Source organism: Apis laboriosa, unplaced genomic scaffold (assembly GCF_014066325.1).
Source record: "Apis laboriosa isolate Shangri-la unplaced genomic scaffold, ASM1406632v1 scaffold13_cov153, whole genome shotgun sequence".
Lineage (NCBI taxonomy): Eukaryota > Metazoa > Arthropoda > Insecta > Hymenoptera > Apidae > Apis > Apis laboriosa.
Window position 1 is genome coordinate 3872423 of NW_025221370.1, and position 16936 is coordinate 3889358.

The 16936-nt window shown below is 39.2% G+C and overlaps 1 protein-coding gene across 8 annotated transcripts in view; it reads left to right on the forward strand.

The window, feature by feature from the left end:
* Nucleotides 1–16936, forward strand: part of LOC122720926 — a 271751-nt gene that overhangs the window by 1553 nt on the left and 253262 nt on the right. For all 8 annotated transcript variants that reach the window (XR_006347832.1, XR_006347833.1, XM_043948027.1 and 5 more), the window contains one exon: nt 304–579. Coding sequence is in view for 6 of the 8 variants with exons in the window: in XM_043948027.1 (XP_043803962.1) it covers nt 539–579 (41 nt within the window). In the remaining 2 variants the exon portion in view is untranslated. The remainder of the gene's footprint in view (nt 1–303; nt 580–16936) is intronic.

Here is a 16936-nt window from a genome sequence, read left to right on the forward strand (position 1 = left end):
CTATAAAGGTTCTTTAGTAGTTGAAAAGTTTCCTTATCATTATGTACTCGAAGAAAAAGTTTCATGTATATATCGATAAGGAAAATGAAAAATATTATTTGAGTTCTTTTATTCGAATAAATGATAATTTATAATATATTTTGTCATTTTAATGAATTGAAATTATTGGTTAGATAGTTAGTTAAAAATTTTGGTGGTGGCGCTACGATTGGTGTTTCCGTTCGACTATCGATTTTTCCACGAATAGCAACGCTTCCCGCGCGAACCAATTAACCAATTAGACGGTTCGATTGATTGTTCCAGAATCCGGGAATATCGATTGATCGAGTGACGAGTCGGTCGCGATATACCGATATCGAAATAAGAAAATACATAGTGGACGATCATGGTGTGACTCGAGTGACTAAATTGATCTTTCGGAAAGATCGTTGAAGTTGACCGGTGGTTGTGTGGTGATTGGTTTTGGTGGTGGTGCTTGATACGCTCCTGGGAGTCGGAAGCCCGTTGGCACCTGGGCCTCGTTTACATCGGTTTACTCATGCTGGGAGTTTTGAAGCGGCGCTGGAAGCCATCAAAAAGGTGAGTAGTCCTCCATATTTTCTTTCTTTTTCCTTTGTTCACATTTTAAATTTATTCGCAATATTAAAATTGTAAATAATTTTCTCGCGAAAACTATAAAAAAAGATTAATTCGATAGTTGTAAAATATTCATTTGGCACGTTGAACTTCCATGTAAGGTTAGGATGACGCGGTAATTATGAAATGCAACAGGGTTATTGTATGATAATTGCGTTTTAAAATTCTTCCGAAAACGTTAGTCATAAGACCGTTATTCTTAAGACTTCCTATATTATTGGCGTTATTTTATATAGTTATCATTAATTCATCACATTAATTCTTACACCTTATTTCATTCAAACTACATAAATATCATATTAAAGGTAATACAAATACTAATAACATTACCAAACTCGGTATACACATACGTATACCACAAAACCGCGATAAATTCACGATACCGTCGATATTTCCCGCACGAAGAAATTTGTTAGGTTGTTATTTATAACTGTACTATAACTAGCCACAATAGAACAATGGAACAATAGAATAATGCGGTCGGTAACGAGGAGCAACGTTGTAAGAAGTAAAGTCGCTCGTCAATTTTACCTCCATTCGGTTTACCGAAAAGGCAGAAAAATAATCGAAACACGAGTCAAGATCAAAGAGTAATTCCAATGTTTCGTTATTTGTCGTATGCCTTTTCTCTTCCCCGAGAATTTTCCTGTGTTCGTGGAACGTCTTAAGAGTAACCAGAGGCTGTCTTTGTGACTCGTTTGCTCGAGAGGATCGGTCGTAGGCAAGGATAAATATACCTGTTTTTTGGTTTCATATTTGTCGGAAGATCGGTTTGAATCGTGTAAATGCATATCGTGTATAGGTTAGCCTTATAAAAGTGTGCGAAAAGCTTTGAAAAAGACGATCGTTTATTCGAGCAACGATTTCTACATACGATAGATATTATTTCTGAATGAAAAATTCGTTTGAATGGAATCGAAATGGTAAAGGGATTTTATCCTCCCCCGATATTTTTTCCCTATAACGAACAATATATATCCTTTTATTCGTTTCGCCAGGAATATAACGAGACTTGTACAGCCAGTTTCTATGATTCTATTTGCTGCCCGTTTTTTCGTTGCTATTAATTCAATTCGTTTAACATCATTACGTAGATGACTCGAATATAATCCTAGTTGAAAATGAATTGTATAATAAGTTAGAGTAGTTTCGCTCTTTGTTTTAAAATTAGAGAATTCTTCTTTTATTCTATTTATTTAGAATAACGCAATATTTGAGTTTCTATGTTTCGAATATAGGTTAATTAGTAGATTAATTTTAAAAGAGAAATTTCTTGTAAGCAAAAATAATTAAACGAATAATCACACACGCGAATGTTAGACTAATTGGCGAAAGGAATTAATAAAGTTTTCAGTTAAAATAATCGGTATTCGTCGGGATTTATTGTTCGTTGTAATTAATCTTCTCAAGCTTTGATCAAAGTTCATAAATTGAAGATGTAGCGCACATAGTCTATAAATTTTCACTATATAATAAAGTAGACACGGTATATCTATACATAAATTGAAAACGTTATGTAGGCCGATTCTCCTTTGTTTCCAGAATAGAACCAATTTATCGTTATCTAGGAAAGCAATAATTTACTCACTGTCATCCAGCAAACCAAATATAGAAAACATTCAAATTTAATTTCAAATCTTAGATCTAAAATTTAATTCTATGCCTTTAAATCATTTCGATTTATCAAATAAATTTTTTTCAAATAAATCTAACAATTATTTCAAAAAGACATCGAATAAATTTCTAGATCTACGAGTATATTCTCATCGGAATATCAAATTACACGTATTTATAACGTCTTTTTTAGAAAGAATGAACCCTCTTCGTCGATAAAATCGATATTTTCGCCTGTGCAAAGCGTATTCACGCGATTTTCATTGCGCTACGTCTTCTCTCGTTTCGCCGATTATTAAAACACACCTCGTTAGAAAGAACATTGGATTCGCCACGATTTCGTAAGCGCTGCACAAACGGCAAACGATGTCTATTATTATCGAGTACCGAACTGTAATCCAGATAAACACCGGTGTGCGTTGTTGCGCGGCTAAATTAGAATAATACAGGCAAACTCGAGCGCGGGATACGTGTAACATAATTGCATCGGCGTAAATAATGGCCACGACTCATGCCGGTGTACGTCGATGCTCGCGTACCAAGGTGATCCCATTTAACTCGGCTGCATAACTTTGCATACGGATATTTACCCGGGCTAATTTAAACGAATTATCATAACACCTGCCCGCGTCTTGCTCTCTCGATTAATTTTCATTAGACTGACCGACTGGGTCTGGAATGGTGGAACAGGTGATAGGCGCTAATGATCTTTCACGGTAACGGATTTTTATTTATTTTATTAGGGGGAGAATCGAGGAAGTCTGAATAAATTAAATAACTCTTTTCACTTTGTAATTATATTTTAACCGTGTTATTTTTTTAAGCAGAACTTTTCTTTTTGAACTTGTGACTTGTTCTCGTTATTAAGAGGGTATATTGGAATAATTAATTGTTCCCTTTTTTAGTTTAGTTTAGTGCAATGATAATTAAATTATAATAAGCGCGTAAGGTTTATTCAAGATTTTTAGCGTCAATAAAGAATTATTCTTTCTAATCCCATGATTTCTTAATATAATCAGTTTCTCGAGATAACGAAGAATTAATTTAGAATTATTTTCTCCCAATCTTGTAATAGTTTTGCATATTTTATAATTATTAGCATAATATTCGCGTGTATCCAGAAACTGATTATATTCAAATAGATCGTCTACTCGTTCCCTCTCGAAAACGAAGTCCCGACATTCATATTTATTTGCTTTCGAATATATATATCGGTGGGAACTCTATTAAAAATAGATCTCAAGAGTTTTAAGCGCGATAAAACGTTGCAGATTCTTCTTCTTGGCCGTGTATTTTTTCCTATCTGCAATATCTCTTGCTCGAATTAATGCGATTCTGATTCGAGACTCTTTCGAGAATAATAGAAAATGGAAAATATTTAAATTAGATTGATCGAGATCACGGTATTCGATATTTCGTTCGAAAGAGTTGAAAAAACATGTTCGGGGAAACTTTTCTTCCTTCGAGCTCGAAAAGGCTCGAGAAACGAAAGAAATCCTTCGTTATTCGGATTTGATCGTTCTCTCGATAAAATTCTGGAATATCTTTATTGTTGGTCAGTCAAGTGTTATAATTTCGAAATAATCCCTTCGAGAATCATCGAAAACGACGACGAGATATCTCGCCCGTTTTATCGGCTCGATTGATTCGATATAAATTTAACGGGCGGGTAATTTGCTAACGGTATCCCTGATCAAGCTCCTGGTTCGGTCAAAATGCCAACTGGTGCGCGGAATTCCACGCGTTTCGAGCGAGAAAACGCGGCGCGATGCAGCTGAAATGCTAGCTCGTTCGAAACTAGTTCGTTAAGGAATTCACCCACAGGAAGTGCGTAGTATCACGCGATACAGTTACGTTTCAGGAAGGGAGAAGGGAAGGATGAGAAAATTGAGAGAAGGGGAGAGAGAGAAAAAAAAAACGGTTTAAAATGGCAAACGAAAGAATCATTGTTGTTAATTTTCGAATGGCGGTGCAATTGTTCGTTTAGATTAATTTAAAAAGTTTGAGATTTTTTTTCTCGACAAATTGATGATTTGAAAGAAAGTCGAAGAGTTGCACTCGAAGATGGATCTTTGGATTCAGGATAATGATTAAAATTTTATTCGAAAGAATGAAGTTCTAAGCGCGTTTTATATTTGAGTTATTTTGCGCAAAACAGATTATAATATTTTATTTGCGTTAGAACAAATGGAAGAAAATATTTTATAAATTCTCTCGTTTCTCTCGATATTTTCACTCGATATTCCGCACCATTTTTTGTTTGATTGATTTTTCCCCTACGATGTTTCATAATTCATGATTGATTTTTTTTTTTTTTTTTCGTAACGAGATTTAATAGCTCGAGATGTTAATCCGTGGAAGTTGGAATTAATCCGAGATTTTTCACTTCCCTTAATTAACTTTGAATTTTAGCTTTCGATAATATCGTGTATACGCGTTTAATCTGCTGCATCTATTTTGTTCAGAGATCATCTTGCATGCAGAGTCGTATTTTTCTTGTTAAATACGCGTTACAGGATACTGTTATTTCGTCGAAATATATGAAAATAAATTTCCACGATTATTTACCATTTTACCAAATTAACCATCCTTTTATTTCATATTTCAATTTATGAGAAAATTAATAATTCCATTGTATATTTTTTAAAATAGAAACGAATCTAAAAATACTGATTGAAAGTTCAAACTCGCATTCGAATTCGTCTAATCATCGAGAATCCATCAAACGTATTTCTCAAATTTCTTCTCCTTGTTCTCAATCGCTCGTAATACGTCCACTTAGGAAAAATAAAATTCGCGAGAGCAACTCTCAGCAGAGACTTTTTAGATCCCAAATGCATTCGCTATTCTTACATTTGAAAGCAAGAAGTAAAAAAGGATACTCGCTCATCGTCGAATAGGGTGTAGTTACACAGCAGAACCAGTCTTTTTCTACAATTATATTATAATTGGACGAACGCTTCGTTATCCGATAAAATTCAACTCCTCTCTCTCTCTCTCTCTTTCTCTTCCCTACACCGGTATGTATCCATCTCGCAAAAGTGCACGAAACGAGGAGCACAACGTGAAAGCGTTGAATAGGATTCTCACGAGGGTGTAATCTCATTCGCAATTATATCTGTCGCGGGCGAGGAGAAGAAGCGTGCAACCCGATCAAGCGAAATCCTCTCTCGTTTCCGGATATGAGGAAAATGAAGGAGAGGGAGGGGATGAAAGGAGACGGGTCTAAAGAGATTGAAAATACGTGAAAAAGAAAAAAGGAGAAGAAAAAGAAAATACGTCGGTGAAAGTAAGAATGGATCGAAAGATAATTCCGTTGCACTCAAATTCGCCAGATTTTCTCGAATGGGATAAGATAAGTCGAAAATGAATGAATGGATTATACGATATTTGGGAGAATATTTCTCTTTTCGTCGTATTCTCGTTTCAACGAATCTCTCTTGCTCGATGAGGATTTATAATCGCATTCGCATCAGAGGTTTGAAACGATCTTTGGATACATTTGTGTTTAATTTCAGAAGATTCGTGAATTATTTTTGAATTATTTCTCAAGCTATTTTGAAAGGTATTCAATAAATTGTTCGTTATTAATTTTACCTAGTTTCAAATAATAATCCGAAATATTAAATTCATAGGGGAGGGTGGATATTGATTCCAACTTTGGAATAATAATATTATACCTATTATAATATTAATCGTAATATTACATATTACATACGCCGCATAGAATAGATACTCGCTCTCGTGATATTCCACGTAACGTTTAACCGTCGATCGATCGATGCCCGTTTTCGTTTTTCCATCGAAACGGAATGAAATCGGTCAGGGAGCAAATAGGCAAAAGAAAAGAAAAAAAAAAAAAAAAGAAATCTCGCCGAGTGTATTGCAAAGAACGGTTTCAGGCGGAATTTCATTGTCGCGTGACGACGGCCAGATGAAATTCCGCCGGTAAATCCGGCTTGCTTTTACGCCGGCAATTAGGATTCGAAACGGGCAAGAAATCTTAGCGGCGGGGACCCACGCTAAATTCCGCCCGAGTTTCTGCCCTCGTCCGAAAAGTTTTTGCTCGTGGAAATACGATGTGATTGCCGCACGATTACTCGAATATTTCACGTATTATCGAGGGAGCCCGAGAAAATTTTTTCGAAAGCGGAGGAGACCGAATTTTTCTCTTTCGTTCGCCGATTCTCGATAACGATTCTCGCGAAGAGAACAACGCCTACTACCATTGTATTTGGGTATTTGGGTCACGCGACACGCGCAATTTTCGGGGACGAAAATTCCTTCTTCTTTCTTTCTTTCTTTCTTTCTTTCTTTCTCTCCTTTTTTCGTCGAGTTGTCGAGATATTGGTTTTCAAATTGTTCAAGTTAATATTTGAAATTTTAATCGTTCGTACGAATTTTCGATCCATCTAGTCTTCGAAGAATTTTTTAGATCCATTTAGTTATTTTTATTCTTGTTACTTTTAGAAATCCGAATTAACATTTTTATCGATTCGTCGAAGATAAAGTAGATTGGTTGTAGAAAATTGTGGGATGAAAATTTTTATTGGAACAAGGAAATGGTCGCGAGGCTTTTATTACAAAAAGCAGTGGGCATGATATCAAAAGGGAGGGTTTGAAATAAGGCTTTTTAAATATGTCTTTTAAAATATGCGCGAGGAACGCGAAATATTCGCTTCGTGGTTCGAGCGAGAATGGAAGCTTGTTGTCTATTCAGCGGTATTTCTTCGGTTAGCAACACCGAAACTGTTCCCTGAACACGCGTCGAAGAGAAATTATGCAGAGCCGATCTAACTTTAGAATCCGCGGTGCCTATCCTCGATCGATCCTTCTTTTCCAAAGAAACTTCTTAACGCGCGTGATAAACTTTCTTCTTCACATTTTGCCCTGCTGTAAATTAAAATTAGAAGGAGGAACGATAATTTTATACACGTTTTAATAACGTAAAACTTTGCGACGAGTAAATAATATCGTTTATTTTTTCTTCTTTTTCTTTTTCTTTTTCTTTTTTTTTAATTAAAACTGATCGATGAAACGATGTATTTTTTCCGATGGTGAACGTCTTGGTGGTAAGAATCGATCGTAAACACAATTCCAACGTGTTTTACATTCGTTATCCCTTGAAAAGTTTAGATCTTCTCCACTTTCCTAACTTCTCCCTCTGGGTCTGATGATTTAAGTCGATCGTTCGATGGTCGGCCATGTTTATACAGCGGTGGATATCCGATGGAACTCGTGTTTTCCATCTAGTTTATATCGCAAACTGGTATAGCCAGTACGAGAAACGCAGCATCTTCGTAGATAATTGGCAAAGTCAATTTATTCATTTCGCGTATCAACAAAAAAAAAAAAAAAAAAAAACGAGGCAATAAGAGCAAAATAAAAATTCAAAAAAATCATTTTTCAACGCAAGAGAGCCTCGACTCGAGCTCTGATTACATTTTCAATTCTACGAAAATGCAAAACTTTCTACATCTCTTGATTTTCTCTTATTTCTCTTATTTCGTCCCTTGGAGAATCGCCCTTCTCGAACACCCTGTATATAAAAACGGGTAATCCCTCTCCCCGCATTCTTATTTCTCAAAGGTTTTCGAGCTTCGCGGACCTGTGTCGCGGGAACGGGAGGCACGGTGCGGTTGTGCACCGACTAAAAGGAGTAAAAATAGCAAAAGCTAAGCGGCAGTTGCAGGCGATTTCGTGTTCCGCCAGAGGAACACGAAATTCCGACGCAGCTATGTAGGTGCTCGTCGCGCAATAAACTCGGCTCGAAACATTCGGCCGTGTCGCGAGAATAGTTTTTTGACAGTGGAACAGGGTCCAACCCGCGAGGGGTTGCGGATGGGGAGAAAAAGGGAATCGTTCGAGAAAAGAACCGCGTGATATTATTTCAGCACCGACTTCTTCCCACCAATTTTCCTTTTCTTTCCTTCTCCAAAGAATTTTTCCAATTTTTCTAAAATAGAAAAATAGATAGAAATAATAAATAAATAAAATAATAATAAATAAAATAGAAATTTTCTAGAATCCCATTCCAAAGGATTTGGAATAGGATTCTGCAAAGTGTTGAAATATTTTCGAACGCAATCATTTTCTTATCAGCAAAGCAGATGAAAATAGGGGCTGGACAATAATCTCTTCATTTTTACAATTACCATCACAATGATCGCTATTACATCAGACGACTTAAAAATTACTTAAAATCGTAACATCGTCTACGATTCTCTCTTGGATGAAAAAATAAAAATCGAAAAACCTTCAACTTCCAACTCCATTAACTTAACTTTCTTTCATAAAAATCGAAGGAGAGCTCGTTTCATCCTTCGAGCATTCACACCCCGTATATATACATATACATATATAGAGAATATATAGAGAAAAAGGGAGGGTAACGTAGTTTTCCAACGAGTTCGCGGTTCCATTATCGTTCTGGCATCCAGGATGACGCAGGCATAACAAACAAAATTCCTTACGGTGGAAACGGTTTTCCGTCTGGCAAGGAGCCGGCCTCTCTCTCCCCCTCGTGCTGGATAAATTTAATTGCCAGAGGCTGCGGCCGCCCGTTCGAAGAATGACCCTACGACCGGCTCACCTTGACGGTAATCACGCCTTGAATTATTCAAGTTCTTCCGCTGATAAGCGGCCGTGGATAATATATTGCTTCTAATTAACGTTTGTCCGCACGAAAAAGAAAACGTTCCTTGGCCAGAAAACGGAGATACACTCCGCGGCAAAAATTACGGAACACCCTGTAATCTTCAATTTCTCCTCGAAATATACGATTTACGCGCAAATTTTATACATTCGCGTGAAATATCTGTCTCTCTCTCTCGGAAAAAGAGTTTAAACACGCGAAGTAAAATGAATTGGATCAATCGCATGTAATTCTTCTTAATTGAACGACTGGGATCGAGGCAATTTTTTTCTTTCGGCCTTAGTTCTTTAGGGGAAACATTGAAAATCGCGGGTCTTGGTCTTTCGATGGTAGTTTTGTCGGGGAGTGTAGATAGAGAGAAGAGATTCGTATCGTTAGATTAATTACCTCGGTGGAGAGATCGTTAGACGCTAGGGGACACGTCGATTTTTCCTCTCCTTTTTTCTCTCTCTCTCTCTCTCCCCTCCCCTTTCTTTCTTCTCCTGTATTTAATGTGCACGTCATACGTGTACGTAATTAACGGTAGCTGGCTCGATCCTTTCGAGGAGATCGTTTCGATCGATATCGTTCTGGAACGCGCCAGTTTGCTCTCGATCGCGGTTTATTCCATTCTTGATGGAATAATGGCACGATGGAGTTTATTGTCGACCGTTTTTTTTATAATAACATGGTAATGCAACGATATTGGAGATATTGGAAACGAAACGGGTTTGTCCACACGTTGAGTTTAGAAAGACCTGTAGTGCCAAACAGTCGAAATTTCGTACAAATTTCTCGATGTTTCGTAAAGCGATGGAAAAGCGATTTTTGCACCCACTTGGTTGGAAGAGGTAATTTTCTTTCGTTCAAGGGAATAGGATGGGGAGAGGGATTTAATCTAGCGAGAGAGTAAATGGTAAATGGACTGTCAAACATCGTAAGAGATTGCCTTTTCGGGGTTAATTAATCGCATTCGTCGATCGAATTGGATATCAGGATAGACTGTTCTCCATCGAATCTAAATAATTCGAGCAATGAATTCGATGTAACTCCCGAATCAAAACTTCGAAATTGTTGTTCAATTACTTGAAATTCGCGCCTCGATGCCTTTGAGATTAAACTTACGTCCAAAACTCATTGTCCCATATATTTTTAACCAAAACTGGAAAAAACTGGATATTCTCCCGTTACAACAACGTATGGCAACAAAATCTTAAATCTCGAGTGCAATTTATATGCATTTTATCGCGGATGAAAATATTCGAAACCGTTGGAAATTGTTCGTTCGGCGCTCTTTTTCGAGGAAGAAGATATCCAGTTTCGGCTGGTGTGAGAGCGTGTGCACCCTTGCGCGGAATTTCGCACGCGACCCTGCTCGTGATCGAGGAGGAGGAGGCCGGTATCGACTAAACACGGAACAGCAACCGGGTACACACTGACCTTTGAGATTCGACCCGCGATGGAGAGGATGGCTGGGACTCGTGGCAGCGAAAGGAGAAAAGGTGAAAAGAGCTGAGGGGATAAGTTCATCCGCGAACAATAGCGCGTTTAAAACGGTGGCGAAAATGCATATGGGACGAGGATTTCGTTATCACGCTTGATCGAATACTTGATTTAATCGTTTTCCATCTCCTTTCGAGGAAGAAGTTGGACGATAATGAAACGAACGCTTTCTCTCCGATTCTCTTCCAATTTCCTTCCCTTCCAATTCTTCTTGATATTTCTCTAACCGCGAAAGGTTAGAAGAAATCTTCTGTCTTGTCTTCTTCTTCGATCCTCTCCTCTTCGTTTCTTTATTTCCCCTCCCATGAATTTTCATGAATGAAATCTTGCGACAGAGATTGCGGCATTCGATGGATGAATGAGGCAACGAGTTCAAGAATGAGTTGGCAAACTCTATCCTTTCCCGTTTCGTTTTTCGTTTGCCTCGATCGATCCGACCGGGAGAAGGAGAGGTTTGCTGGCTTCGTTTTCGTCGAACGGGACACGTGAAATATTACGTGAGAACGGCCAATTTCCGTTTAATCGTCCACCATTGCTTGACACGCGGTGTCTTCCTTCTGTAGATCGATTAACGTGCAACAAAGGCCATTGTTGGTGGGTGGTGGACAATTGAGACGATGTAACTCGTGAATAGGCCTTTGGAAAACAACGTAACGGTAACCCGGCCTGCGTGCATCCCGTTTTCTACAATCGGATTCCGTAAAAGACTGTGGGCTGTTACAACTAGGGAATTTTTACTCTCGAGGGAATCTTCATAATTAACAGAATCGCGAATTCAGTAATTTTTATATAACTAAATTGTAGAATAGATTTTAATAATCCAAGTACTTTTCTGTATTGCGGATTCTACGTTTTCGATGTTCCCCCGACTTCGACGAGATCTGTGACAAAATTCGAATTCCAAATCTTTGTTAATATAGGTTTTAGAATTCTATCTTTTATTCTACGTTGCAAATTCAATGTTTCCATTCTCTGTAGAGTATCTTTAGCGTGAGTCTTTAGCGAGTTCCATATTCATGGGAGGAGGAGGAATTGGTATTTCTCTGGCGCAGTACCCTCACGACTTGGAAGTTGCAGGTCTCTGTTTGTGACTGTTGGATCTGTGGTTGGGATCGTGATGTTGGGATCGTTCTCTCTGGGATCTCAGCTACCCTTGTTATTCCTAGTTGAAGCTATGTGATTAGGATATCTACTCTGTCACGCGTATATCGACAACTTCTCCAATTCTGGAATAGATATCTGACTGATCGTGATCTTGGAATTAATCGATCTTGGAACGAATAGATCTCTGTCGATATAAAATACGATCGAAAAGTTTTCAAAGTTTCTATCATTCTTGATTTATTAAGTAAAAAATAAGAAACACTATCGCCGTAACACGAATTTCTTATCGAATCCAAACGGTAAACTTTGATCTCTGTATTTTATTTGTAAAGAGTCTCGTTGTAACGATAGCTAGAAACGTTTTGGCAACGTTTCATCCCCCATTCGTTTTTCTCTTCCCCTCCTCACAGGCGACTTTTCTCCATTCCATTCTGGAAACTTTTCTCCAAGTGTTCCAAGTTCCGGGTGTTCCTGTGCTCTTCGCATGTTTTTCACCATCTTCCACCCTCTCTCGGTTCTTCGCACGAATGCACTGGGAAATTGAATTATCGCCCGATGATATATCTCGAAATCTTTCGTCTTCAATTTAACTTAAACTCTTTTAAACAAGAATCGAAGAATCGATACGAAAACAAATATTGATTCCGAAAAACAATTTGATGAATCCCCATCAAATTTTCCTTAACTTGCGGAATCACGTCATCGAAATAAGATTCCAAGATTTATCCTCTCCGAATTATTTATCTTTCAATCGTTCTTTCTTTTCTCGCAGAAAAATAACAACTCGATATCCGATCGCGGAGAAAAAAAAAAGAAAAACAAAATCGAAATCTTTACCATTCAAATTCGAGTCGCGGTAGCGACTCGATCGACAAACACGAAACGGAAGTACTTTCCCCACAATTTATCATTTGCGCATTTCCCCACGACTTTCGTGTCCGTTCGTGCTCCTCGAGTCGCACCGCGGTGGCTGCTCGCCGCTTCGATATACGTTGAATTATTGCCCCGGTACAGGTGCACCTGCAACCTGTAAGCGTTCTCCGCATATGGCTCTTCGACTTTACATAGGCGGCTGCGTGCGCATTGCATCATCCCAGTTGCAGCCGCGATGCGAAAATGCACGAGCATCTCGTCGCAAACTATTGTAATTATCCCTCGAGAGGAATTGCTGTCTTCTTATCTCCGGATCGTTTTATAATCTCACGGATACGCGCTCGAGTTGGATCATCCGAGCTGGTGATTATATTCTTGGCGAATTTCCACTCGTTAATCGTTAAAATCGTAAATCTTAAAAGTGGAATGATCGAAATATCGCAGAATTTAGATCGATCGATTTTCGAATATTTCCCATTCACGTGTGTCCGTTTCATACCGAACTTGGGAATTTTTGGGTATCGAGGCAAGGGTTAATCCCTTTGAACGAAACGAAACGAAACGAAACGAAACGAAACGAAACGAAACGAAACGGAACTAAACGAAAGGAAAGGTATATTACTAACTTTGCCTGGTAGCTCGTGTTTCTCTCTGTTTCCGCCAAGTAATTATGACGAGTAAAAACAACACAAAAGGGACAGGGTTTCGGGAAAGGCGTTTCCTGTTACCGGTCGAAAGGGAAGGGAAAAAGAAGAAAATATTCGTCTCTTTCGTTTCACGGTTAGGGAAACCTTCCTCCCTTCATCGAACGGTTCGCCCCTGCCCTACGATACGTAACCCCCCCCCTCCCTCCTGGTCTAATGGATGCTCTTGTCACGCAGTGGGTAGCGGTCGTGAAGGTACCGACTGCATTTAGAAAGGTCGTTAAGGACTTATTATAGGAAACGTGGCGTGCTACACCCGTATCTCGAGGGTGAGAAGTAGCAGGCTTCTCTCCTCTTCACCCTCGAAAGGCCGTTTGAAGCGGCTTTGCGTGTTAAGCTTCGTTCACACGAAGAGGGAAAAAAAAGGATTTCGACATCTTGAAATTAATTCTTGATGTTTTGGAATCAAGGAATCTTAGAGTGTCTCTTGTTTTTAAAACTTCTGGATCGAAATTAGCGGTTTTTAATATTGAATCAAGATGAGTAAATTTAAATATTACAACTTGCTTTTGCTTTGTAATATTGTAAAATTGGGGATAGATTTTTCATTGGATTGTAGTAGTTTTTAAAAAAATCTAAAAGTCCAATATATTTATTTTTCTCTTCAGGTCTCTCCGTTTTTCTCGAAAAACCGAGAGAAATAAAATACCGAGACCGCGAATAAGTAAAGTTATGGAAACTTATTTTTCGCAAGCAGACGTTGAGATTGGAAATTATTCATTGGTTTAATAAAAGCGACTCTCGAGAATTTCACCTCGAAGTACGAGATGTGGAGAAAGCTTTAAACACGCATACACGCGTGGACAATACGCATCCCGCGCGTTTGGTCGTGGAAGATGGTGCCACCATGCCGCGTATTTATAGGCGTCATGCTGTTTGCTCCTGTATTAGCCCAATTTGCCGCGCAACCCCCCAGCGGCGTCGTGGCCACCCTCCAATTAGTAGATTAGTCGGAGCAGAACGCCTCCACCTTGTTTGCGCGATTCGCGAATTCCAGCCTCGGCGATGCTCGATTTAACGCGCCAATTCGAGGACGTGGACGTATTTCTTCGCGGAAAAAAATTGCGATCCTTCTCTCCTGCTTCTGGTTCTTCCTCCACCCACGTCCTCTTTCACGCTAATTGCTCGGTATCCTAACGATGCCGCTCAACCTCCTTTCCAAACTCGACACTCGTTTCTATAAAATTTCTCTTTTCCCTTCATTTTTATCCGATCCTTGCTAATTCTATTTGTCGAAACGAATCATTAAAGAATTACGTGATTTTTATCCTCGATCGAGAATTGCCACGCATGTAAGAAAATTAAACAGTTTACAGTTTCCAACAAACACCAAGTATCGAAAAGAGAAAAGTTTTCTTAAATCCCTTGATTGAAAAAACAAAGCAAAATATTTTCTCCAATACACCAATATATTCGTTCGACTTTTGGACGAAAATCAGATGGAAATTTTTAATATATAAAAATAAAATTCATGTCTCTTTCGAAATAGTATATATTTTTCTTTTTCTCCCGCGGCTCGATCTTTGAACGTGCGCGCGGGCCGAAGGAAGAAGAATGGCTGTGAAAAGTTAAAAGCGTAGCGGGGTACGCGTCGAGACAAATGCTTTCAGGGAAACGGGGCGTTTTGATTTTTCTCGCGACGTTAATGTGTCGTGCAGGCGTTCCGCGAAATCCTGGGGAATGGCGCGGTAAAGGAAAAAAAAAAAAAAAAAAAAAAAAAATAGAAAAAAGGAAGAAAAGGGGAGGAAAGTTGGAAAGTTGGGTGACAACGCGGCGGCGAGAAAATTTTCTACGCGGAAATTTATTTCGGATAACGACGCACGGTTGACAAATTCGAGAAGCGGCGCGAGCTCGCTAGAAACACGGTGACAAATGCTTACCCGGAAACGAAGTAATAATATGCACTCTCCCGCATTGTCGAGATTATCGCGGCGACGAAATGCTAAATTCCAAACCAAGTTTCGCGCTCCAAAGTGCGCCTAAAGTCGACATACCCGGTTCGAATAAAACTAAGAAAACGATAGATAGAAAAACGTTGGAAAAATTCTCTCCCTTCTTTTTCTATATCATCCCTTCATTTCTATCGTCCACCAAACCGTGCGTCGTTTCTTCCAAATTTCAATTATTTCAATTTTCGATGATTATATAGGCTGTTATATAGTTGTAGGCTGAAATCGATGGATCGTGCAAATTAAGAATTCAATGGAAACACGTTCCGCGTCAACGGTATTTACGTTTCCCCTCGCATCCCCCGAACACTTGCATAAATATTACGTCACTAGAAAGCTTACGGTTTCTTCTTCTTCAATTGTGCCTCGCGGGCGTAATTTCTTCTGTTAGAGCGAATCCAGTGAAGGGACGTTTCGAGAGAGGGTGGAAGGGACGGTCCGCCGCTTTCGCGCCTTCGCCTTCCTTCCCTGTGTTTCTCCGCTTTCCAGCCGGAACTAATAACTCTTAAATGACCCGTTACTCTTTCTGTATGAGTTACACGTATGACGTGCTGTCTCGTCCCACGAAAACCGTATACACGTCTGGTATACGTTCTCGTTAACGAATAAAGAAACGATTTTCCACGGTCGAAGATCAAACAGGGCGACCTCTCTCGTAACTTATTCAACCAGGGAGGAAAATTCTCTTTATCATTTTTATCGTCCATTCCGAATTTCAATAATTCCAATATTTTCGATGATTTTATATTCGTGGTTGCTCTTCTTTCGAGATGGAATTTTTTTAAGGGAAGAAAATCTAAACAGCGATTAAAGTGTTTCATTCAATTCCTCCCGCCTAAGCCTATTTTTAATTACCCCTCCACCCTTGTTGGAGAGGCCTTCTTCCCGATCCACAAACAGAAGCTGGCCGAGCCAGAAGCCGTTGCACCAGCTGCGGCTCGAGTAGCTCGCAGGAAATGTATTTCTACGGTTTTGAACGATTCTATTTTTAAAGGGCGGACAATAATGCCGTCTGCGCGTCGAAAGACACTCTCGGTCGCGTCTCGGTTCTCCCGCTTTTGTCCTCGACGACGGACCTCACCGCGCGTTGCGCTTAATGAAACCTCGTAAAAATTGCGCGTCACGGGAAAATTTAGCATCTCGCATCGGGGCTTCTCGGATTCACCTCGTAAAATTCGAATTTCCTTCTTTTTTATCCTCCTCAAAACTCGGGAGAGAGAGAGAGAGAGAGTTTCTTCGCCAACGACACCGGTTGTCGAAAAGATATCGGTGGCAAACCCCTCTCTTCGTGAGCATCTATCCCGAGAGTCGTTGCTATCTTTCTCGATTATTTGCACTTCGATAACTGGACTCCTCCATCGTGATTCATCTTTCCAAGTATGGACGGGCACTTAAGCTTACAAAGTGGATTTTAGAAGAAATTAAGGAATGGATAGAACGGGTAATTATACTTATAAAGAATTTCATTAATCCCTTTCCAAATAGATTTTTCTTAAGAACAATATTAGAATGGGAACACTATCAAAGGGAAAAATTTTAATTATCCATTGATTGTTGGCAACGTTTTATTAAACTGTTCCTCCTTTTATCTTGACGTAACGTAATGTGTGGGTGGTAAATCCGAGCGAATTAACCTTCCATTTAACAAACCCTTTTTCACTTCGAAGTTCCCAACGAGCCCGGATCTTGTCCCGGAATTTGTAGGCTCGACGCAAGCTTTCTCGACCGTGAAAGATCGAGATAAGATCGATCCTCGAATTTGTACGGTGGCCCACGAAACTATTATATCGTTCGAATATCGGGATTCTAAACTTTGCGCGCAGATAGATCGATCTTTCGAGGGTCATGAAATCAACCCTCCAAGTTTCAGCATTTTCACATTTTTATATTTGAGAAAAAGAGAGGAATTCCATCGCGCT